The following is a 26,006-nucleotide window of genomic DNA, read 5'->3' as shown; positions in this document are numbered from 1 at the left end:
ACAGGGGGTGACCAAAAGAAAGGGGTCACAAAACCTCCCCAGGGGAAAGGTGGTGAGACAGCCAAAAATAAAAATAGTCAAGAGTCTTCTAAAGGCCCCCAAAAACCTGCACAGGAGGGTGGGCCCAGAGCCTCTTCACAAAACAATCCTGGGTACAAGGGTAAAAACTTTGATCCCAAAAAGGCCTGGTGTCGAAACTGTAGTCAGTCTGGACACCAAACTGGAGACAAGGCCTGTCCCAAGAAAAGTTCCACTCCAAACTCCAATCCAGGTAACACTGGAATGGCTAGTCTCCAAGTGGGATCAACAGTGTGCCCAGAGCAAATCAGGGTCCACACTGAAGCTACTCTAGTCTCTGAGGGTGGGGTGGATTTAGCCACACTAGCTGCCTGGCCCCCTAACATGCAAAAATACAGGCAGCAGCTCTTTATTAATGGGACAAGTGTAGAGGGCCTGAGGGATACAGGTGCCAGTGTCACCATGGTGACAGAGAAACTGGTTTCCCCTGGCCAATACCTGACTGGAAAAACTTATACAGTCACCAATGCTGACAATCAAACTAAAGCACATCCCATGGCAATGGTAACTTTAGAATGGGGAGGGGTCAATGGCCTGAAACAGGTGGTGGTCTCCTCAAACATCCCAGTAGACTGTCTGCTTGGAAATGACCTGGAGTCCTCAGCATGGGCTGAGGTAGAACTAAAAACCCATGCAGCCATGCTGGGTATCCCTGAACTGGTGTGTGTAAAAACAAGAGCACAATGCAAGGCACAGGGTGAAAAAGTAGAGCTGGAGTCTGGAAAAATGGCCCAGCCTACCAAGAGAAAAGGAAAGTCAGTTGGGAAACCAACTGCAACACAGTCAGAAAAAGAGAACCTCTCTTCTCAGGAAGAAGTTCTGCCCTCTGAGGGAACTGAGCCTTTGGAGCTTGAACCTTATCAGGTTGAGCTCTTGGGCCCAGGGGGACCCTCAAGGGAGGAGCTGTGTAAGGGACAAGAAACCTGTCCCTCTCTTGAAGGCCTTAGGCAGCAAGCTGCTGAAGAGTCCAAGGGCAAGAAAAATGGAACACATAGGGTCTATTGGGAAGATGGACTCCTGTACACTGAGGCCAGAGACCCCAAACCTGGTGCCACTAGGAGAGTGGTAGTGCCTCAGTCGTTCAGAGAGTTTATTCTGACCTTAGCCCATGATATTCCCCTTGCTGGGCATTTGGGACAAACCAAGACGTGGGAGAGGTTAGTCAACCACTTCTACTGGCCCAATATGTCCCAGAAGGTTAAGGAGTTTTGCCTCTCCTGCCCCACCTGTCAATCCAGTGGTAAGACAGGTGGGCACCCAAAGGCCCCCCTCATTCCACTTCCAGTGGTGGGGGTCCCCTTTGAAAGAGTGGGTGTGGACATAGTTGGTCCACTGGAACCTCCCACAGCCTCAGGAAATATGTACATCCTAGTAGTAGTGGATCATGCTACTAGGTATCCTGAAGCTATTCCCCTTAGGTCGACTACTGCCCCTGCAGTAGCCAAGGCCCTCATTGGTATCTTTACCAGAGTGGGTTTCCCTAAGGAGGTGGTGTCTGACAGAGGTACCAACTTCATGTCAGCATACCTAAAACACATGTGGAATGAGTGTGGAGTGACTTACAAATTCACTACACCATACCATCCACAAACTAATGGCTTAGTTGAGAGATTCAACAAGACATTAAAGGGCATGATCATGGGGCTCCCAGAAAAACTCAAAAGGAGATGGGATGTCCTCTTGCCATGTCTGCTTTTCGCTTACAGAGAGGTGCCACAGAAGGGAGTAGGATTCTCACCCTTTGAACTTCTGTTTGGTCATCCTGTAAGGGGACCACTTGCTCTTGTTAAAGAAGGCTGGGAGAGACCTCTTCATGAGCCTAAACAAGACATAGTGGACTATGTACTTGGCCTTCGCTCTAGAATGGCAGAGTACATGGAAAAGGCAACCAAAAACCTTGAGGCCAGCCAACAGCTCCAGAAGTTTTGGTATGACCAAAAGGCTGCACTGGTTGAGTTCCAACCAGGGCAGAAAGTCTGGGTTCTGGAGCCTGTGGCTCCCAGGGCACTCCAGGACAAATGGAGTGGCCCTTACCCAGTGCTAGAGAGGAAGAGTCAGGTCACCTACCTGGTGGACCTGGGCACAAGCAGGAGCCCCAAGAGGGTGATCCATGTGAACCGCCTGAAACTCTTCCATGACAGGGCTGATGTGAATCTGTTGATGGTAACAGATGAGGATCAGGAGGCAGAGAGTGAACCTCTCCCTGATCTTCTGTCATCAGACCCAAAAGATGGCTCAGTAGATGGAGTGATCTACTCAGACACCCTCTCTGGCCAACAGCAAGCTGATTGTAGGAGAGTCCTACAACAGTTTCCTGAACTCTTCTCCTTAACCCCTGGTCAGACACACCTGTGTACCCATGATGTGGACACAGGAGACAGCATGCCTGTCAAAAACAAAATCTTTAGACAGTCTGACCATGTTAAGGAAAGCATCAAGGTGGAAGTCCACAAGATGCTGGAATTGGGAGTAATAGAGCGCTCTGACAGCCCCTGGGCTAGCCCAGTGGCCTTAGTCCCCAAACCTCACACCAAAGATGGAAAGAAAGAGATGAGGTTTTGTGTGGACTACAGAGGGCTCAATTCTGTCACCAAGACAGATGCTCATCCAATTCCTAGAGCTGATGAGCTCATAGATAAATTAGGTGCTGCCAAATTCTTAAGTACCTTTGACTTGACAGCAGGGTACTGGCAAATAAAAATGGCACCTGGAGCAAAAGAGAAAACAGCATTCTCCACACCTGATGGGCATTATCAGTTTACTGTTATGCCCTTTGGTTTAAAGAATGCCCCTGCCACCTTCCAAAGGTTGGTGAATCAAGTCCTTGCTGGCTTGGAGTCCTTTAGCACAGCTTATCTTGATGATATTGCTGTCTTTAGCTCCACCTGGCAGGATCACCTGGTCCACCTGAAGAAGGTTTTGAAGGCTCTGCAATCTGCAGGCCTCTCTATCAAGGCATCCAAATGCCAGATAGGGCAGGGAACTGTGGTTTACTTGGGCCACCTTGTAGGTGGAGGCCAAGTTCAGCCACTCCAACCCAAGATCCAGACTATTCTGGACTGGGTAGCTCCAAAAACCCAGACTCAAGTCAGGGCATTCCTTGGCTTGACTGGGTATTACAGGAGGTTTGTGAAGGGATATGGATCCATTGTGACAGCCCTCACTGAACTCACCTCCAAGAAAATGCCCAAGAAAGTGAACTGGACTGTGGAATGCCAACAGGCCTTTGACACCCTGAAACAAGCAATGTGCTCAGCACCAGTTCTAAAAGCTTCAGATTATTCTAAGCAGTTCATTGTGCAGACAGATGCCTCTGAACATGGGATAGGGGCAGTTTTGTCCCAAACAAATGATGATGGCCTTGACCAGCCTGTTGCTTTCATTAGCAGGAGGTTACTCCCCAGGGAGCAGCGTTGGAGTGCCATTGAGAGGGAGGCCTTTGCTGTGGTTTGGTCCCTGAAGAAGCTGAGACCATACCTCTTTGGGACTCACTTCCTAGTTCAAACTGACCACAGACCTCTCAAATGGCTGATGCAAATGAAAGGTGAAAATCCTAAACTGTTGAGGTGGTCCATCTCCCTACAGGGAATGGACTTTATAGTGGAACACAGACCTGGGACTGCCCATGCCAATGCAGATGGCCTTTCCAGGTTCTTCCACTTAGAAAATGAAGACTCTCTTGGGAAAGGTTAGTCTCATCCTCTTTCGTTTGGGGGGGGGGGGGGGTTGTGTAAGGAAATGCCTCCTTGGCATGGTTGCCCCCTGACTTTTTGCCTTTGCTGATGCTATGTTTACAATTGAAAGTGTGCTGAGGCCCCGCTAACCAGGCCCCAGCACCAGTGTTCTTTCCCTAACCTGTACTTTTGTATCCACAATTGGCAGACCCTGGCATCCAGATAAGTCCCTTGTAACTGGTACTTCTAGTACCAAGGGCCCTGATGCCAAGGAAGGTCTCTAAGGGCTGCAGCATGTCTTATGCCACCCTGGAGACCTCTCACTCAGCACAGACACACTGCTTGCCAGCTTGTGTGTGCTAGTGAGAACAAAACGAGTAAGTCGACATGGCACTCCCCTCAGGGTGCCATGCCAGCCTCTCACTGCCTATGCAAGTATAGGTCAGTCACCCCTCTAGCAGGCCTTACAGCCCTAAGGCAGGGTGCACTATACCATAGGTGAGGGTACCAGTGCATGAGCATGGTACCCCTACAGTGTCTAAACAAAACCTTAGACATTGTAAGTGCAGGGTAGCCATAAGAGTATATGGTCTGGGAGTCTGTCAAACAAAAACTCCACAGCACCATAATGGCTACACTGAAAACTGGGAAGTTTGGTATCAAACTTCTCAGCACAATAAATGCACACTGATGCCAGTGTACATTTTATTGTAAAATACACCCCAGAGGGCACCTTAGAGGTGCCCCCTGAAACTTAACCGACTGTCTGTGTAGGCTGACTAGTTCCAGCAGCCTGCCACACTAGAGACATGTTGCTGGCCCCATGGGGAGAGTGCCTTTGTCACTCTGAGGCCAGTAACAAAGCCTGCACTGGGTGGAGATGCTAACACCTCCCCCAGGCAGGAGCTGTAACACCTGGCGGTGAGCCTCAAAGGCTCACCCCTTTGTCACAGCCCAGCAGGGCACTCCAGCTTAGTGGAGTTGCCCGCCCCCTCCGGCCACGGCCCCCACTTTTGGCGGCAAGGCTGGAGGGAACAAAGAAAGCAACAAGGAGGAGTCACTGGCCAGTCAGGACAGCCCCTAAGGTGTCCTGAGCTGAGGTGACTCGGACTTTTAGAAATCCTCCATCTTGCAGATGGAGGATTCCCCCAATAGGGTTAGGATTGTGACCCCCTCCCCTTGGGAGGAGGCACAAAGAGGGTGTACCCACCCTCAGGGCTAGTAGCCATTGGCTACTAACCCCCCAGACCTAAACACGCCCTTAAATTTAGTATTTAAGGGCTACCCTGAACCCTAGAAAATTAGATTCCTGCAACTACAAGAAGAAGGACTGCCTAGCTGAAAACCCCTGCAGAGGAAGACCAGAAGACGACAACTGCCTTGGCTCCAGAAACTCACCGGCCTGTCTCCTGCCTTCCAAAGATCCTGCTCCAGCGACGCCTTCCAAAGGGACCAGCGACCTCGACATCCTCTGAGGACTGCCCCTGCTTCGAAAAGACAAGAAACTCCCGAGGACAGCGGACCTGCTCCAAGAAAGGCTGCAACTTTGTTTCCAGCAGCCTTGAAAGAACCCTGCAAGCTCCCCGCAAGAAGCGTGAGAGTTGCAACACTGCACCCGGCGACCCCGACTCGGCTGGTGGAGATCCAACACCTCAGGAGGGACCCCAGGACTACTCTGATACTGTGAGTACCAAAACCTGTCCCCCCTGAGCCCCCACAGCGCCGCCTGCAGAGGGAATCCCGAGGCTTCCCCTGACCGCGACTCCTTGAATCCAAAACCCGACGCCTGGGAGAGACCCTGCACCCGCAGCCCCCAGGACCTGAAGGACCGGACTTTCACTGGAGAAGTGACCCCCAGGAGTCCCTCTCCCTTGCCCAAGTGGAGGTTTCCCCGAGGAACCCCCCCCTTGCCTGCCTGCAGCGCTGAAGAGATCCCTAGATCTCCCATAGACTAACACTACAAACCCGACGCTTGTTCTAACACTGCACCCGGCTGCCCCCGCGCCGCTGAGGGTGAAATTCCTGTGTGGGCTTGTGTCCCCCCCGGTGCCCTACAAAACCCCCCTGGTCTGCCCTCCGAAGACGCGGGTACTTACCTGCTGGCAGACTGGAACCGGGGCACCCCCTTCTCCATTGAAGCCTATGTGTTTTGGGCACCACTTTGAACTCTGCACCTGACCGGCCCTGAGCTGCTGGTGTGGTAACTTTGGGGTTGCTCTGAACCCCCAACGGTGGGCTACTTTGGACCAAGAACTGAACCCTGTAAGTGTCTTACTTACCTGGTAAAACTAACAAAAACTTACCTCCCCCAGGAACTGTGAAAATTGCACTAAGTGTCCACTTTTAAAGTAGCTATTTGTCAATAACTTGAAAAGTATACATGCAATTGAAATGATTCAAAGTTCCTAATGTACTTACCTGCAAAACCTTTCAAACAAGATATTACATGTTAAATTTGAACCTGTGGTTCTTAAAATAAACTAAGACAAGATATTTTTCTATAACAAAACCTATTGGCTGGATTTGTCTCTGAGTGTGTGTACCTCATTTATTGTCTATGTGTATGTACAACAAATGCTTAACACTACTCCTTGGATAAGCCTACTGCTCGACCACACTACCACAAAATAGAGCATTGGTATTATCTATTTTTACCACTATTTTACCTCTAAGGGGAACCCTTGGACTCTGTGCATGCTATTCCTTACTTTGAAATAGCACATACAGAGCCAACTTCCTACAGGCAGGCTGCCCACCTACTGAATGTAGTACAAAATACAGTCTCCCTGACCTCAGGCAACTGGTGAATGTATCGCTCACTCTTACAATCCCAATAGAAACACTGCTTCATATGCAAGGGACTACATACTAGGATCTTGCATACCTAACATGCAAACTTATCATGGTCCACTACAGTAGACCCACCAGATCTGATAGCCAGGTAGGTAAAGATTTAGGTTCACTGTCATTTATCTCTAAATGAACTTTTAAATCAGAAGTCAGATTATGTTTTAGGAGAAAATTGTTGAAGCTCTGGATCTTCCTAAGAGTCCCCACCCTTCAAAAAGGACAACATAAGGGTCTTCTCCTCTGGCCACAACAGGTCTCTTCCTATAGATAGAACCACGTCAAAGCACCTCTTCTCTCCTCCTCTCAATCTCGTTGTCGCACCCGCCACTCATCCTAATCAGACGCTAATTTCTGTGAAGGCTGCCTGAACTACAATAAAGTAACTGGTGCACTACAAGAGAAACCATCCTTTGTTGCTGCATGCGTTTGGCACAGGACTGTATGCATCAAATGTCTCTTTCCAAGTAATTCAATTCAGGACCAAAATGTATGTATGTATGTATGTATGTATATATATATATATATATATATATATATATATATATATATATATATATATATATATATATATATATATATATATATATATATAAGGCTAAACATTTATGGCACTTTTAATGCATCAGTTTACGATCTCTACAGTTACAAGAAGAGATAGTATTAACCAGCAATCACGGTAAAGGCACCTGGACAACAACCTCGCAGGATACACACAAAGCATGTGGATGCAACAACCGGGTCTAAACATGCTGTTTCCCAACTTTAAACACCTAGTTGACAGAGGGTCAAGGCTACCGAGGACAAAATGCAGCACAGTATTGAGCCCACTCGTTTATCAGCATTGGACCCAAAGTACCATGTTTCTCAAGCACTTGTGGCTATGGTTAGCATGGATGGTTTGTCAGCTTGAAACATAACTTTGACATAACTATATGTGCCATTGTCACAACTCGTTACTTCTGAGCTTTTTCGCTGTTCTGATAGGCCACAAAGAAGAAAAGAGGCTCCTAAGATTCCCTTCGTGCCATGGATTTTTTCATCACCACGCCAGAGGCTTTCGGCAGTTAACCATCTGCAGTGCTGAATGTTTTTGCTTCAATTGTAAGCTCAGGGAAAGGCTAGGGGGATGAGAAGCATAAAATTCTCAATTACAGTAAATTATGTGTTTTTACATATCATAAGAGCAGTGGGACAAAAGTCCAACGTTTGATGGAACAAATGACTATTTTTGGGGATTGTGGGTGAGATGTGGTGCGGCACCAGGAAGGTCTTTTAAATAAAACTTGACATGCCATTATTTTTCCTCTTTTCCTCTACGCAGGCAGCTGGAATGTCCATCAGTGCTCTTCGGCAACCATGAGGGGGAACCAGCAAACAACCAGGATAAAGGGAAATAGCAGCTAGTATATTGTCATTACCAACTGAAGTAAGCCATCGCTAGAAACATACTTTGCTCACATGAAAGCAGACATTACCAAAGTAACCTTAAAATAACAGATGAATAGTGCGCATAAGGAATTTCTTTTTAGTAATACTCCAGTGCGGATATCCCTCTGAGACTCGATTATAATCATTTCAGGGAGTCAACAACGAACCTGGAATATATATGCCCTCAGATTACATAGGGGACTCTGCTGAGATACAAGGCTCGCAGAGAGATCTGAATTATCCGGAGCGAGGCAGGCACATTTTTTTACTAAAATGTTATGATGATGAATCTCCTCCAATTAAGGAGTTTGGGTGAGTCAAGTGATTTTGAAGCTGCACTATATGAGAACAAGTCATCCCCTGCAGCTGATGACTCGTTCATATCAGTGAGACCAGTTAAGGGGGCTTCTAATTAAACGTAGCTTAGAGTGCTGGGATGTCTTGAATACATGTTCTTGGTGATTTTACAAAATGCTATATTTAACCTAAAGTCCCATACACACTATGCAAAGAAACTCAACTGTTGCTGTTTTTATTAACTATGCTAACTTCTTTTGATATTTAATAAAACAGGACCATATGAAACTTAACTTGAATTTGAATTCATGTAGATGCCAAGACTTATTTTTTTAAACAGTCTGAACGTATGTCTTCTGAAATATTTAAACTACTGCCAACTGCAATGCAGTTGCGCTCAATACACTGATTTTATTCACACATATTCACTATCACTGAAAAAAAAACAAAGATTATAGTAACGTTGCAGTTAGATGTTGAAACGAGTTAAAAAAAAAAACGCTTACAAAAAAACAAATAATAAAAACATACACTGAAATTCGCCAGCTATAGTTCAGTAGGCTAACGATAACTTGCATCGCGACCATGGACTGCTTCATGACCTCACGTATTCACGTTCATCCATCGGTGTTAAGACCTAAATATCTCAATTGCTGACTGGGCTCTACGTCCAAAAATTTGGCTAACAATCGGGCTTCCCTACTTTTAATTTAATTCAAATAATTGTTTTCTTCATTGGTCACAAACACTTCTTTTCTCATTTAAATTGTTTTCCAGTAGTTGATACTCTATTTCCTTGTGTATATCCACAGCCTTGATAAAGTCTACCCAGACGAAACACGTGTCGGCTGTTGTCTATTTGGGCTGATGTTCATTTGAAAAGGATTTCTGTTGTCATCTCTTGACTCTGGCTCCAATATGTTACCTTGGGCCACAGATTATTGTTTCATCTAAAGACATCACGAGGAATAAACTGGAACATTATAACCGCTTTGGATGTGCCGTGGTTTTTCTTCTTTACGTCCAAAAATGAGTCTAATTCAGGCATAGAACAACTTGTCACATGGCGGGCAAAGATGTGATAACACTGTTGCGATGTGCGGGTTCTGGAGTTGCGCAGCTCGCGCTTTCTTTGAGCCTCAATAGTGCGCCTTGCCAGCTATTGGGAATGAGGCTACTCCATGCTGAATGTTTCAGTGCAGGTTTTTCCCAGGAGACGGCATTGATCAAGGGACTTCAGGGAGGCCTTTATCGTGTCCATGGACCGCTTCTTTTGTCCTTCATTGAAGTGCTTTCCCTGAGTGGTGATGTGCTCATCTGACATTCTGACTCCATGCCCAGCCCATTTGGTCTTTCATCAGCAGTGTATGAACTAACAGCAGACTGGCTCTGAAAAGGACTTCAGTATCCGGCACTTTGTTCTGCCATCTGACTCTAGGAAGCTTACGCAGACAGGACATGTGGAACTAATTGAGCAGTCATGCATGACTCTAATAGATCGCCCATGTCGTGCAGGAGTACAGCTGAATGAATGAATAAATGAATGTTGTACTTATATAGCACAATGTCACTCTGAATAGAGCATCCTGGCGCTTTGATGGGAAATGACAAGGTTCCCTATGTGACCATTTACAGATAAGAAATGGGGATGATAACCAGATTAGATGAGGGACAGGCAAAATGCATCCACAGCAAGAGAAAGCCTAATTTTAAGGTCTTTAATTTTTTTGAGAGGTAGGCAGTAGGTTGCATGTTCTAGGGTTTCGCCCCTAGCATCATGAAGGATCTTCCTCCCCGAGTTTTATGTCTGTAAAATGGGGGTCTTAAGAGATTGGCATCAGAGGATCCCAACAATCTATCCATCTTGTATGGCAAAACCAGGAGGTAATATATTTTGATCCTGAGTTAAGAGCTTTGAAGACTGGTAGTAAGAGCTTAAACCGAATTCTTTTTATGGATGGGAAGCCAATGCAGTTTCTTCAGAGCTGCTGAGGCAGAGCTCCGTTCGGGGAGGTACAGCACCAGTCTTGCTGTACCATTTGTACCATATGGAGCTTGAGTATTATTCGTTTGGAGCATCCTGAGAAAACGCTAGTGTAATCATCTAATCTTGAAGTGATTAAAGCAAATGAATCGGTCTTCCCAGCAGCAAAATGAGGAATTTAAAGAATTTCTGAAGGGACCTGATTAGGTTAAAACGCATGCCTACCACTGCCAGAGCTTGTGGATAAAAAGAAAAGAGAAAAATTTTACTCTGAGATTTTTCGCAACTTCTAAGGGTGGCCAGCGGAGGGGATACTGAATTGGGCCACCACTGAGCAGGGAAGAATAAATCAGCATTGCCAAAAAGTAAGATTTCAGTTTTATCGGTGTTGCATTTGATGCAGATAATATCGGGAAGAAAGTTTGGAAATTCAATTAGGAGGTCCATGATTTTTTTTTGTCTAGGGGAATGATTAACTGTGTATCATCATATGAAGTGGTCTCAATTCTATATGAAGTGATCAAACCAATGAGGAGAGCCACATAGAGTTTTAAAGAGGGCGGGACTAAGGGAGATCCCTGTGGTACTCCTATGGTAACTGGTCTTTCGGTAGAGGAGAACTGTCCCAGGGTGACTATGTCCTCTCAGTCGGAAAAGATTTAATCCAACCTAAAGCTTTCTTCGAATTGCCAATGCTTGCAATTCACTGAAGGATTTGGTGGGGGGAAATTGTGTTAAATGCTGTGGAAACATCCCACAGCATCAACACTACATTATTCCCTGAATCCAGAGTCATTCTTATAGTTTCAGAAACCTCTAATAGGGCTGACTCTGTGTAATGCTTGGGTCTAAAACGGACTGTCAAAAGTGACGAGCATTACAATTTACAAGGAATGTGATAAGTTGATGATTTACTAGTATTTTAAAGAACTTTTGTTAGGACTCGAAGTAGGGCAATTGGTCCGAGGTTTGTTACAGGGGTAGGGCCTGGTACAAGCTTTTTTAATTTTTTTTTAAGAAGTTTTACAACTAAGTTTTTTGGTTGGGGGTGGGGGGGGACTGCTGCTTAGGCAAGGGGTAGATTAAGAATCTGGTTAAACACTGGATTGACAAAGTCTATAGCAGCATAAAGTATACAGGGCGGGCAGGGGTCATGTCGATAGGAAGATTTACATGCAAGGATAGCTTGACATGATTGGAGGAGGGAGGTTTCCTGCAACGTAGTGAACCTGATGTGTGGGGTGTTATTAGGACCAGATGCGGCAGACAGGTCAGTAGTGGAGACGGGGTGGATCCCTGTTGTATAGTCTGAATCTTATTCTCAAACAAAAAGCAGAGGTATTGTCACATTGGCTCTGAGAAGAAGGAATATCTCTTGAGAGAGCTTTCGGTTGTAAGAAGACTTCTGAGATTTTAAAGATGGTTTGGGGAATCATATCAAGCCTCCTCAATTTGATCAGTAAAATAAAGTGTTTTGTCTTCTTGATTTGCTTGTGGTGCAGTTTCTGTGCCTCTCTGAATTGGGACCAATCATCTGGTTTGTAAGCATGACGCCACTTGCATTCACAAACTGCTTGCACTTACGCTTTTGTGCCACCAGAGCTAGAGAAAAATAAGGTGCAACGTGTTTTGTCTATGCAAGGTAATGCAGACCCTTAACTGAACACACCAATCAAGCTCTTAGCCTGGGTATTCTTATCAGTAAAGAAAAAAATGGCTTTTCTTTATAAGACCCACACCCACTCTAGTAGCAGCATGCTTCCTGAAGCCAAGGTGGGCTACACCCGAATATGGGCAGCACTTTGAATCGTCTTGCCAGGGGTATAAGATAAAAGTACCTCACTAAACACAGGATATGCCTTTATTATTTGGGAAAGAGGGTATGCTTAAAAACAGAAGGTTAGAGAAGTCTTTATCTGGAGTTATGGTCCTATGACCCTATTCACAGAGTCAAAATATTTCAGCCGTTTATTGCAGCCATATCATAGTCCTGGGCTTTCATAGGAATGAAAAAAAACAACAACAAAAAAGACCCCGACCTAGACATCAAGTTGAGTGGTGTCAATCTGTAGTAGGTGACCATTCAAAAAAACTATTGCATGCAGGGTCCGCAGTCACTCACCTGTGGGTCGGGTTTAAAGGATGGTTCCCTTTTTGAGTGACCACCATAAGGGTCTGCATTACCTTGCATAGACAAAACACGTTGCACCTTATTTTTCTCTAGCTCTGGTGGCACAAAAGCGTAAGTGCAACCACCATGCTCCTCAGGGTGCAGCGGAAGGAGTGTCCCTGTAGTCATACATTTATCAAGGGAGTACACGCTGCTCCTATGTGCTCAGTGGTGTCCATTCATCCCTGGTTTGGGCCGCTGAATGTGGTCCCTTGAGCTGCCATTAGCCCTCCTGTTTGGCCTTTGGATCTATTGCTCTTGTGTGTGTGTGGTGATTTTAATGCCCGCCCCGTGTACTCTTCATGATCAACTTCCTGCTCCTGCCTCTGGACCCCCTTACTGTTGGCCCCTCACACCACAATTAAGTTGCCACCCCACCGCCCCCCAGGCCTGCCCAGTTGGCCAACATGCTACTCTGTCTCCTTATCCCTGCCCATCATTGTACGAGTATGCGCCCACCTCCTCCAGTTGCCACTGCCCCAACCTCCTGCCCTTCATGGTTCACTATGCTGAAACTCCCCCTTCCAATTATCCTGCATAACCCTGGTTCTGCCACAACATGGGCAGCTTGTTGCCCATGCCCCTGCTCCCCTTCCCCCGCCCCAATCCCTTCTGCCCTCAATGATCCACTAGTGTGCTTCTGCCCTCAATGGTCCACTAGTGGGCCCCTGCCCCCACCCTGCTACTCTTCAAGTCTGTAGTATTGCCACTGCCCCTCCAGCCTGCCTCAGTTGTTTGCTAGCTGCACTTGCATCCCTCCCGCTGCCCTCAAGTGTCCACTTGCATGCCCCTGTCCCCACCCTCCTGCTGTTCATGGCCCGCTGTGCTTCCACTACCCCTCCCACCTGTCCTGCGTGGTCGGTTTGTGGCCCGTGCCCTCGGGTGTTATGTGCGTGTCCCACCCCTTCCCTCCTGCACTCCCTTGAACTACAACCGACGACCTGCCTGCCCAGTGTGGTCTATAGTACTATCACTACGCCTGCCAATTATATTTAGCTTCCTGCCCCGGCCACTGCCCCATAACTGTCAGTGTGACCGGACCCCATCCCTCCTTGTCCTCCATGGTCCATTGTGCTGCCAATCCTCTTCCCTCCATGGTTAGCTGTGGTGCCACAGCCTCTTTTGCCTGTCCTGCATGGTTGACTTGCTGCCCCTGCCCCCCTCCTCACCTGTCCTTCATTGTCTGCTATTGAGCCACTGCCCCTTCTCATCTGCTCTGTATGGTCAGTGGTGCTGGCCCTGAACTGCTCCCCCAGCTCTCTTCTGTCACAGTGTATGCTACTGCTCCTCTCTCCCCACAGTGTCTTAATAAATTAAAGCATTAACAAATTTGCATTTACAACAATAGTGTGCCAATGTTGTGCCACACCTAAAGGCAGCTTGATGGAAGCAAAACTAAAACCAAAAGTATCACAATTGCCTATGTCCATAATGGACAATTACACAGATTATGTCTCAGGCCACGGACCCCTGTGCCTCAGCACTACTCCTGCGTGTGGCACTGCAATATTGGCAACAAGCTCTAAAATATACCCACAGTCCTACCTTATATGCCCTGAATATACCACTGTGGGGCCTACCATTTGCTCCTGCCACGTTAACAGCACAGGGATTAGAAGCACGGGAACAATCTGAGACAATGACACTTACTGCACTATTCACAGACGGGCCACTAAGGTCGCACTCTGATTTTATAAATACCCATGGATTCCCATTTCTAATACATGCTAGCATCTTACATTATGTACGGCAGTACTGGGCACACGATGGGAAAGAACCGAACACATATGAACTCCTTAAGACGCTGCGCACTATGGGCCATGGTAGTCACTTAAGATGTCTATACCATGGAATCAGAACACACACAGGGATCTCCCTTGAGCCTCTGCTTGCCAAATGGGAGGCAGATTTATCTTGCAGTATTTCTGACAAAGAATGGACCTTTCTATTAATGTCCCCTAAAACGTGTCTGCTAACTCTAGATTCAAATTCATTCAGTTCTCTATCCTTCACAGAGCATATCTTAATCCACACCATCTAAGTAAAATGTTTCCTGGCACTGCAGCAGATTGCCCCTGCTGTGTCAGGGTGGAGGCATATTTGCTGCATATGCTTTGTCTACTGTCCAGCCTTGGCTGAGTACTGGGCAGAGATCGGCCAGTCTCTGACAGATCTAAAGGGAAATTCATATTGGCAGACCCCCGATTCATGTATCCTAGGTCTTTACCCTCAGCCCCAGAAGGCCGCCAAGGTACCAACACATTTTACTGATCCAACACTGCGCTGCTGTCCAAGCCCTTAATAACAAGATGATGGAAAGTGATTCACTGGAGGGAGAAGGTGGCGGGATGGGGATTGGCAGAGAGTGGTGCCCTGCACAAGGAAGAAGACAGAGGGCTGTGCTAAACACTTATTGCATTGGATTGGAATATGCTATTAAAAAGATTTAAGGGGCGAACAATGGTTCATAGTGTAGATGAACACTAGACCTCCAGCATGCCCTTACCTTTACTCACACGCAGGACTCCTTAACCTCTCGCTCCCTCCCCCAACTATCTCCTCCACCAACATTCAATGAATGCATGTGAAACACCTGGCTTGGGCAAAATCAATTCTACATCACCTCCATAACCGGCTATGTAATATAGTACACAGAAAGCTGACTGACACCATGGTCTATTTAACTGCATACGTCTTGGGACTGGATGGTTAATCTAGCGACTACTATTACTATTTTAAGGGTGAAGCACTTTGCAGTTTAAAGTTGTGAGGGGGGAGTTAGGATGAAGTTGGTAAGAGTGCAAGCATAATACACTTCCTTAAAATCTCTGTAGACAGTTAATGTACAACATACGATGTATCCTGGTTGTAATTTACTACATCATTATTTAACTGTGACACTATGCAATATGACTGTTAAGATACGTTAATGCAATAAAATGTGTTTTAAAAAAAACTAAAAGAAAACAGAAAGCATTTTCTTTAGAAAGTAACAAAAGGAGGGTTTTTCCCCGTCAGAAATTAGGGTTAGCGCTCTGGAAAGTTCAGCATTTTCGGAGTTCTCTAATAGCAACAAAGGGCTTTTAAGCTAGTTGCTATTTGTATGATTTTTTTTTAGCCAATTTAACACTTGATTATTTTTTTGCACGTCACTCGCATTGTGCACATTTGTATCCTAGAGCTATATTTGGACTACATTTGGGTGATACGTGGGCTACTTTGAACTTTTTTTTTTCTAGGGCAGTCATCTTGGGAGAATTTTTTTGTGATCAAGCACCCTCATTTCTTCAATTACTGCAAGATCCTGTATAGAAAATTCTTTGCTTTCCAGCGTTGATTCAATCAAGATGGCTTCAGGTGTGCCACATTTTTGCCATAAATAAGAATGTTAGTGCTCTATTTGCACATGAGAACACGGAGGGGGCTACAGTAGAACACAAGGAAATAAATTGAAAGGATCCTGCTGTTTGAAGTACATGTTTTACTCCTTAGGTCAGACTTAAAATATGCTCTCCTTTTAGTGTTTGGAGCCCCTTCCATCACTTTTATGAGAAAATCATGAGAGAAACCAGTCTTCTCTCAAACATGGTTCAGAAACTCCCAGAAGAGGATCATCATTCTACACAGGGTAAAATCACATTAGAACACACCACAATTCCTAAAACGAGTATGGTACCATCAACAAATGATTTATATTGTGAATAAAATCTGTTATCACCCGTTATATGTACTCCTTTTTGTGACCCTCAAACACAGGCTTCAACTACAATGCATTTAAATTGGGACCATACACTACAGTCCTGTGAAGGCTGCCACAATATGGGGGTCAATGTAGTTGCCAGTTACTTTTACCTTTGGGCTCAATGTGTGTTCACTCTGGCCCCTTACATAATTTTTGTATTCATTTTCAAGGCACGAACCATGCTCCTGAGTCCTATAATAGCTACCACAACATATTGCTCGGCTTATAACCAACCAATCAGGATTAACTAGTCCCATTTCGAAGTGGCCAAAGTACATTTGGAACCCATCTGCCCTAATATCTCTATTATCTGAACCTAATCTCTCAAAAACAGCTTAACAGATTTACACCAAATCAGAAAAGGTGCACTTTCCGGGTAAATATATAGCTTTCAGCCAAATGTGGTTCAATTCCTATCAGCCAGTTTGTCTGTATTGTCTGAAATCCCCTGTGGAAACTGCATGAGAAGAAGCATTTTAGAGTTCCCTTTTTTCCTAGGACCCCCACTTGACATATCACCCCGGAACATTCCTGTAAGGAACAGAGGTAGATGAACTTTTGTTTTGGAAAGATCCTTGAAAATTCAAACACCACCAGAGACATTAGCGAAACAAAAAACATTGTTCCTATGGAAAGTCTAACTATAACTACACAGTGGTGACTGTCACATTGTTATATAATACTGGAATTGTTTTATTTAACAGTACAAAGCAGCTAGAGGCATTTTGAATATTTCACATAGGTACAGATCAATGTTCACTCTTTATATATCAGAGGAACCCTTGTTCTGAAACAAATTAGCAACTTAGCGCTAGGGGGGCAAGTCCAAGTCAGATGTTTATGATAGCCACATTGAACAAATGTATGCACAAATTAATGGGGCTACTTTACATGGCGGATGTCTGGAAAATATGGCATGGAAACAGTCTTCCTCAACCTAAGTTAGAGGACCCCTTTTTTAACACATTTCACTTGAGAAAGATTTGAGGTATTGAGATAATTTTGAAAGTTTTGAGGACACTAATTCAACTTTTTAAACAGAAAACACCTTCTGCTGAAGAGTACATACACATCAAACCTGTACTAAGGAGGACGGGGTTGGCTTGGAAGGGAGGTCTGTGGATTTCTTCATAAACAGGCTCCAACTGTCCTTTTGGTCATACCATATTTTCTACTATTTCTCCCTTCTACTCAAGTGTATTAACATTTACATTCTTACATGTCTTTTTTATTTTTTTATTTATTTTTTTTAACACGAGTAATACAGCAAACAACCTACATGAAAAGGAAATGAAGTCACTCAAATAGAAACTTTGCACCATTGTATCTTGGATGCAAACAACTCGATCAAGACACAGAAAAGCCAATGGGTGTCACCTTTGAGAGTTAATGGATTTGGCAACGATTTTTAGCCATGCTGTGTACAACAGCACGGAAACTGTGCACCCTGGCTAAACATTTCTTTTAAAAAATGCTGATGTGGACTGTGCTAATGCTTTCTTTTAATTAAAAAAAAATGGGAGAAAAGATTGGGGTACAGTGCTACTGTGGGGGAAGGAGGTCGCATAAAGAAGGATGCTGGGGGGACACATGAGACAATGGGGAAGCAGGTGGACAATGCAGGGTGGGTGGCGGCAAACGGACAGTGGGTGGGAGGGGATGGGGAAGCAAGCAGACAACAGAGTATGGTCAGAGGGGCTGAGGGGAGCGGGTTAGACAGGAAGGGCTGGAGAAGCAAGTGGACAATAAAGGGTGGGTGGGGAAGCTCTGCAGTAGCACACAGACAAGGAGGGTAGGCAGAAGGGGCTGCAGAAGAACATGGACAATGGAGGACAGGGCGGAGATGATGGGTAAACAGGCAATGGAGGATAAGCAAGAGGAGTGGGGAAGTAAATTGATAACGGAAGGTGGGTGGATTTGGGGTAGTGAATGGACAAGGGAATGGTGGGGAAGCAAAAACAGGAAGGGAAGGTCGGCAGGGAGGAAGAACGAATGACAACTGAGGGAGAGGGCGAGAAAGGAACACAGAGGGGAGACAGCAGAAAAACACTCTCTTGTAGAGTGCTTAAACAAAGTGCTAGTAAAATGAAATGAACACTGGAAGGACACTAGTAATGCAATCATGCTTCAGGGAAGGGACAAACAAGCGAAAGGAAAGTCTACGGACGTTTATGACTAAGAAGCAAGCAAAAGAATAACAAAGAAGCCAACCAACGGTAATGGATTGATTGGCTCAAAGTCCACTGAAGAAGAAGAACTAAAGAACTGCACTCGGTAAAGTTTAAAGGGCCCTTTGGTAACAATGAAATACCAGCGTGTTTAGTACATTTGACCTCAGCCCTTCAGCACTTATAATAGCAAGCCAGATGTACCAGTCCATTTTGCAAAGCCTCATCCTCTTTAGCATTACTCGGTACCTACCATAATATGAAACTTACATTTTATCATTCAAGTTATATTTAAAAAATATATATATATTCCCCACATAGTCCATGTCTTTCCCCATCAATTATCTGTGTTGGTAGTCTTGTTTCTAAATTATTTTAAATGGAACATACTTTTCAGTTCAAAGTACAAATTGTGGACCACATGTCAATGTTAACCATTGATGTGGAGAGCTCAAATTAAATAACATTACAGTTAGTAAATCACAAAAATGGTGAGCAGTGTCAATTATTTAACTTTTAATTTCTGTCTGCCCATAACAACTCTTAGGTGATGGTACACCGTGATAGGAAAAGGCCAAAAAAAGCCAGAAATAAATATATATATATTTTTTAAATATCAACATAGTCACAAAAAATATTAAACACTGAAATAAATTATTCAAGTTTACTAGGTAAAAATGTACAACCAATGCTCCCTCCCCATGCCGACAAGAAGTCGAAAAAAGCACTAAATGGTCCACTTTAATGTATTGGTCAGCCAATTCAATTAAACAAGGATTTCGAGACAAAGTATTCCGACATTATTTAAAGCCCAGTAAGAGATGTTTTTATGTATTAAACCGAACAGAAATGCAATTACAAAAATAAAATAAAAATGCATGACAAAGCCCATGGCATCCTTGTGAATTAACACACTATACAGTTTTGAGAATTCACAAGACAAGGGGGTAGGAAACAAAAGCACACCTGTCATTTGACTAAGCAAGTGTTTCGCAGATTCATGACCCAGAAAACAGACAAGTAAAACAAAACCTACCCGACTTCTGCGAGACACAGGAAATCCCAGCGAGGATCCATTGTCTACATCTCCCATAAGGAAGTCTGAAACTCTGCCAGTAAAAGAACAAACAGGACACTGAGTGCTAGTGAGGTATGGTCTGGCATTCTCTACACATGTAACCTCAACAGGAGTAAAGATAAAATTAGAAACTAGCGGGGACTGGGGCTTCCGCTTTAAACTCAAACCTTCGTTCAAACTGGTTTCACCGGTAGCAACCATTTAAAAAAAAAACACTTGCACTCTAGAAAGGGCAACAGAGACATTATACACGCATTTTTACTATTTTTTTTAATCAAATGAGTTACAAATTAAAATTTCGCTACAGGTTTACCACCTTTAAATCACTGGGAGGAATCCAAAGAATTAGCCTCATACTTACACGCTACCAAAGGTGAACGCTAGTAGGTCGATAGAAGAAAATACTTCGCTGAAGTTCTCCCTCTTGTTTTCTTCATTAATTTCTTTGAAGTTCACTGCTGCAAGAGGGAAAAGAGAAGATGAAGCGCGTACTTGAATAACCAAAAGGAAAGAATAAAGTGACTCCTGGATCATTTATTTACTTTAAAAATGATCAACTGTTTCGTGTGACAGTGATGAGATGAGGCCCCTTCGTCTGAGGTTGCATTTTACTTTATGGTTTAAAGAATGCTTAGGTAACGAAATATACTCAAATGTGATGGCTTTTAGTCTACCTCCACTTGTTTAGCTCTCTCCTTGGGATTCCCAGAATAAAAATAAAGGAAAGGGTCTCGCAATCTTCAGACTGCAACGAGGTACAGGGATAACCACAAATCTCAACCTGTGATACTGTGCACATCACAGGAGCTGGCCTGTGAAAAAGGTGTCAGTCCCCGGAGGTGCACCTCCATCACTGGCCTATCATGCACCAACATAAGACACCACAGAGAATGGAAGCATTAAGGTGGGTTACACTCCCCTCCCTTGTACAATAAGCAGCTATTATACCACACCAGAGAATATACAGGGAGTGCAGAATTATTAGGCAAGTTGTATTTTTGAGGATTAATTTTATTATTGAACAACCATGTTCTCAATGAACCCAAAAAACTCATTAATATCAAAGCTGAATATTTTTGGAAGTAGTTTTTAGTTTGTTTTTAGTTTTAGCTATGTTAGGGGGATATCTGTGTGTGCAGGTGACTATTACTGTGCATAATTATTAGGCAACTTAACAAAAAAAAATATATACCCATTTCAATTATTTATTATTACCAGTGAAACCAATAACATCTCAACATTCACAAATATACATTTCTGACATTCAAAAACAAAACAAAAACAAATCAGTGACCAATATAGCCACCTTTCTTTGCAAGGACACTCAAAAGCCTGCCATCCATGGATTCTGTCAGTGTTTTGATCTGTTCACCATCAACATTGCGTGCAGCAGCAACCACAGCCTCCCAGACACTGTTCAGAGAGGTGTACTGTTTTCCCTCCTTGTAAATCTCACATTTGATGATGGACCACAGGTTCTCAATGGGGTTCAGATCAGGTGAACAAGGAGGCCATGTCATTAGATTTCCTTCTTTTATACCCTTTCTTGCCAGCCACGCTGTGGAGTACTTGGACGCGTGTGATGGAGCATTGTCCTGCATGAAAATCATGTTTTTCTTGAAGGATGCAGACTTCTTCCTGTACCACTGCTTGAAGAAGGTGTCTTCCAGGAACTGGCAGTAGGACTGGGAGTTGAGCTTGACTCCATCCTCAACCCGAAAAGGACCCACAAGCTCATCTTTGATGATACCAGCCCAAACCAGTACTCCACCTCCACCTTGCTGGCGTCTGAGTCGGACTGGAGCTCTCTGCCCTTTACCAATCCAGCCACGGGCCCATCCATCTGGCCCATCAAGACTCACTCTCATTTCATCAGTCCATAAAACCTTCGAAAAATCAGTCTTGAGATATTTCTTGGCCCAGTCTTGACGTTTCAGCTTGTGTGTCTTGTTCAGTGGTGGTCGTCTTTCAGCCTTTCTTACCTTGGCCATGTCTCTGAGTATTGCACACCTTGTGCTTTTGGGCACTCCAGTGATGTTGCAGCTCTGAAATATGGCCAAACTGGTGGCAAGTGGCATCGTGGCAGCTGCACGCTTGACTTTTCTCAGTTCATGGGCAGTTATTTTGCGCCTTGGTTTTTCCACACGCTTCTTGCGACCCTGTTGACTATTTTGAATGAAACGCTTGATTGTTCGATGATCACGCTTCAGAAGCTTTGCAATTTTAAGAGTGCTGCATCCCTCTGCAAGATATCTCACTATTTTTTACTTTTCTGAGCCTGTCAAGTCCTTCTTTTGACCCATTTTGCCAAAGGAAAGGAAGTTGCCTAATAATTATGCACACCTGATATAGGGTGTTGATGTCATTAGACCACACCCCTTCTCATTACAGAGATGCACATCACCTAATATGCTTAATTGGTAGTAGGCTTTCGAGCCTATACAGCTTGGAGTAAGACAACATGCATAAAGAGGATGATGTGGTCAAAATACTCATTTGCCTAATAATTCTGCACTTCCTGTACTTAGTCCACTCTCGGCCAACGGAGTGCCGATAGTCCAAATAGTTAGGTATCAGCACGTTTACAACAGTTACACATGAAAATAAACAAAATACACACCTCTGGAGATGCACCGGGTGTGAAGAGCTTTGTGAATGTAACATACAATTAGAGCAATTTTAGCACACTAATGAACAACATTCGACAAAGCACACGACAGACTACTATGCATCGATAAAACACTGCACATACATAGCCATATAGATGGCTATTACTATCACCGAGGTCACCACAGCCCCAACTCAAACAATCAACAATCAAAACCATAATTTGTTTCTCGATAAACATAACTCAAGCCGGACAATGCATATGCCCTTCGAATAGCATGCTCCTTAATTGGTAAAGACCTCCAGGACCACACTAGACACACACACACACACACACTGAATTTATTATCCACGCCGACTTTACTGATAGTACTCAAACGGAGAACAGACCCCAGCTTGTAACGAAATCCTCGAGATATGCACGAGATAGTAGCAGAAAGCTCCGTGAGGCCATGTGGATATGGCAGTACAGGCCTCTACAAATCTATGTTACCATGACAAACGAAACCGCATAAATGTAAACATATGAGGACTCACATCCTATCATCCATGATAAGGAGGACCAGTTATGGAATATGCTTAGACAATTACTAACATCCTACTTTTGGAAGTCATTTGTTTGCTGCTGCCTCAAATCAGCAGTGGACTAGAAATGATAGCCAAACCAGTAACATAATAAACATATGCATTATAAATGTAATGACGTACGAGATGCTACATAACCCCCAATAAAGTCATCTTTTCTCCACTACACTTGCCTTAGGAATTAAAGACCTTGCGCGGTCTTTAGCCTGGACAGTCTAGTGGAATGCTGTCAGGTAAAGGAAGGCTTTATCAGTCATCTTCATAGGTCATTAACGGTTTCTAAAACAATGTTCAATCTTCGAAGTCTATAGACCTAACCGAAAATATCCTGGTGTCCTTCTGGTATAAAAAAATAAGGCAACAATCCAACCAAAACTCAAAGCAACTGACAGGCTGAAAAAGTACTGGTAAAGAAAAAAGGTCTCATCACCTTTGAACAAGGTTAGGTGACCGTTTTGTTTTGCCATTGCGTGTTGCCTATGTTTAACAGCTTTGTCAAAAAGGAAAAACATCTTATAGTTTATTTAACTGGTGAAGCAAGAGAGGCTCCAGGTGGGAGAAAGGTGTGTATTACAAAATAAAAATTAAAACATCAAATAAAAAAAATGAACCAGGCAAGCAGAGACGGGATTAGCAACAGACAAGGTGGGGGACCAACATGGAGTGTGTGAAGGGCTGGGATTTTGGGGGAGGGAGGGGTGTCTAGGCCTGGAGACGTACACAGGGGTGACAGCGGTTCACTGAATGTAAGCAGTGTAAGGATACAAGTCGTCCAATCACAAGAATGGTAAGAGCTATGCTCCGGGGAGAAGTAAACTCAAGAGGAAGAAGAAAATCCAGAAAATAAGGAGTCAAGAAAACGTTGAGACGAAGAAGCTACTTGCCTTCTGTAACACTCTTTCGGGTGGATATTCTTACTGCAGCCTTCTCAAATTAATATCTCGAGGAACCAAACTGGATTCATAAAATCAGAAAGCAGTGAGGAGAGAAGTCACATTTAAGCACTACCCACGCTTGCCTGCATGAATTCAGGGCCGTTTTTAGAGTTGGTGGCACCCAGTGCGACAATTTGTTTTGGAGCTCCCCTCATGACCTCCTCGGACATCCTCACTACCACGCAGCCAAAATGATGGCGGGTCAATACTGCCACTAGAGAAAACTCCACTCCTCCTCTCCAGCAGGCACATTAATCCCAAATTATGTTGACATTTTCATTGCTGCCTGAAAGCTGGACACAAGGAACTCCGTAGCAGGTGCTTTTATATCAAACTTATGTCTAAACAAACCCTCGCCCCCTCCCCTCCCAAACAAAGTCAGTGCTGACCCTCAGAATCCTGCTCCAAGCAGGGTGGTCACACTGGTCGCACCCCCCTAAAGCTGGCCCTGCGCAAGTTGCTTTCATAACGTAGTCCACGCCCTCAGGCGCAAAGCCCAACAGCAAATTTGAAGGATTTGTAAATTAGAACCTTTTTTAAGATGGGAAATTAGATCATTCCACAGAATAGGAAGATTGGAGGGTGGTGAAGAATCCAGGATTACAGTTTCCACCAGAAAAAGCATTACCGAAGATGAGTAACTTGCTCTTCTGATGGATACTTCTATCCGAAAGTACTCACTTTTTAAATAGATACCAAAGCAGAACCTTTCAAAGGTGGTAGGGCTGTAGAAAAAGTCCTGAAGTACTGAATAGGCAAAATGCTCATCCCAACAAAGCAGATTGCAGAGGCAATAGTGCATTGTGAACCTGTGCACTGACGCCCATGTAGCTGCCTGACAGATACCCAAGACAGGTACTCTGCATGCCAACCAAGTGGTAGTAGGTTTGGCTCTGGTGGACTGAGCACTCAGACCTTCTGGAGGCTGCTTCTTAGGCCAATGAATAGCAGATTTTAATACAGAGGACTACCAATATGGTCCACTTCGATCGATTTGCCTTACTTTGTGCCATAGAACCCCCTTATAGAGCTGATCGTCCACCCAATAGCCCTTGGCACGATCAATTTTTAAAACTCAAAGCTTGTTTGGGGACCAAATAAAGAAATTTCTCTTTCAAAGGGTGAGTTGGAGCAAAGAAGGTGATAGGTTGTCCCACATGAAAAGGTATCACAAACTCCAACGCCGCCAGTTTGTTCAGGGAAAAAGGTGGTGTACAGTGGATAATCAGTCAGTCTGAAGCTCACTCATGGAATGAGTTAAAGTTATCGCTATGAGGAAGACTGTTGTGAGAGTTAGTAGATGCAAACAGCTGCATATCAGCTCAATGAGGTACACATAAAAAAGTGAAGACAAATTTATGTCCCACTGCAGCACGGCCTGGGTGAAAAGATATGGGTCTTTCCTTAAATAAGGACAATTGGTCTGGTAAACGCAAAAAGTCCTGACAACCTTTAACAGTGCCCACTGCAAGGCCTTGCTGTGTTTGAGACAACACAAAAAGCAAAACATTCAGCAACTTTGCCTGGATGTGTCTGGCACGAAATATACCAGCTAACAAATCTAACTCAGCATCCAACAACGTTTATGTGAAATGACTACTGGCTTCTAGAATGACTTCCACTACTTCAGGAGGAAGGCCAAAAACAGTCACGTCACCTCAATCTCCATGCATAAAAGTGTAAATTATGCAGGCCCGGGTATAAGACCCTGCTCTGCTGCTGCAGCAGACAATCCTCCCGAAGAGGCAGCTTCATTGGAGGACAGATGCTCAGGCATTCCAGGTACTACATTCTCCTGGCCCAATTCGGCGGTACTAGGATGAATTGGATCCAGTCGTTCCTCATCTTCAAAACTGTGGGCAGGATAAGCACAGGCCGGAAGGTGTACAGAAGTACCAAGTGCCATTGTGGTTGGAATGCACATCTCAGAAAGTGGTTTTGGGAACTCAAGCATGCAAAAGAGTTGCTTAGTAGTAGCGACTATATTGAACCATGGTTCTCCCCATTGCTGGAAGACACCCTGCTCCAACTCAGGTTGTAAGCTGCCATTTGTGACCTGCTAGGCATCAATGATCTTGACCAGCCTCCCTTTGATAAAAGGTAGATAGGCCTTTAACGCCAAGCAAATAGCCTGCAACTAAAACAGACTGATGTGGAGGACTGTCTCTGCTGGTCACAGGAGTGCTCAGATATCCACCTCTTTCAGATGATCTTCCCAATCTAACAGTAAATCGTCTGATTTGTCATCAGTTCTGGGAGGGGTAGAAGGGTTTGCCACTGGTCCAAATGTAGATGTGCAGCCACCACAAAGTCTTTTGCAGTCTCCTCTAAAACCTGGATAAAATCTTACTAGTTCCTTAGGTGTCGAACCCATGAAGACATTCAATCGCACTACAGCACCCACTTGTCG

The 26,006-nt window shown here is 44.5% G+C and overlaps 1 protein-coding gene across 4 annotated transcripts in view; it reads right to left on the bottom strand.

The window, feature by feature from the left end:
• The window catches only part of ARHGAP29 (Rho GTPase activating protein 29), a 279,984-nt gene that overhangs the window by 104,884 nt on the left and 149,094 nt on the right, over positions 1-26,006 (bottom strand). For all 4 annotated transcript variants that reach the window (XM_069231416.1, XM_069231415.1, XM_069231417.1 and 1 more), the window contains exons 4-5: positions 19,831-19,927; positions 19,428-19,500 (exon numbers count right to left, since the gene is read on the bottom strand). In XM_069231416.1, coding sequence (XP_069087517.1) covers positions 19,428-19,500; positions 19,831-19,927 — 170 coding nt within the window. The remainder of the gene's footprint in view (positions 1-19,427; positions 19,501-19,830; positions 19,928-26,006) is intronic.

This window comes from Pleurodeles waltl, chromosome 4_2, assembly GCF_031143425.1.
Source record: "Pleurodeles waltl isolate 20211129_DDA chromosome 4_2, aPleWal1.hap1.20221129, whole genome shotgun sequence".
Taxonomy (NCBI): domain Eukaryota; kingdom Metazoa; phylum Chordata; class Amphibia; order Caudata; family Salamandridae; genus Pleurodeles; species Pleurodeles waltl.
The sequence above is the reverse complement of the archived record's forward strand: the minus strand, read 5'-3'. Positions and strand labels throughout refer to the sequence as shown.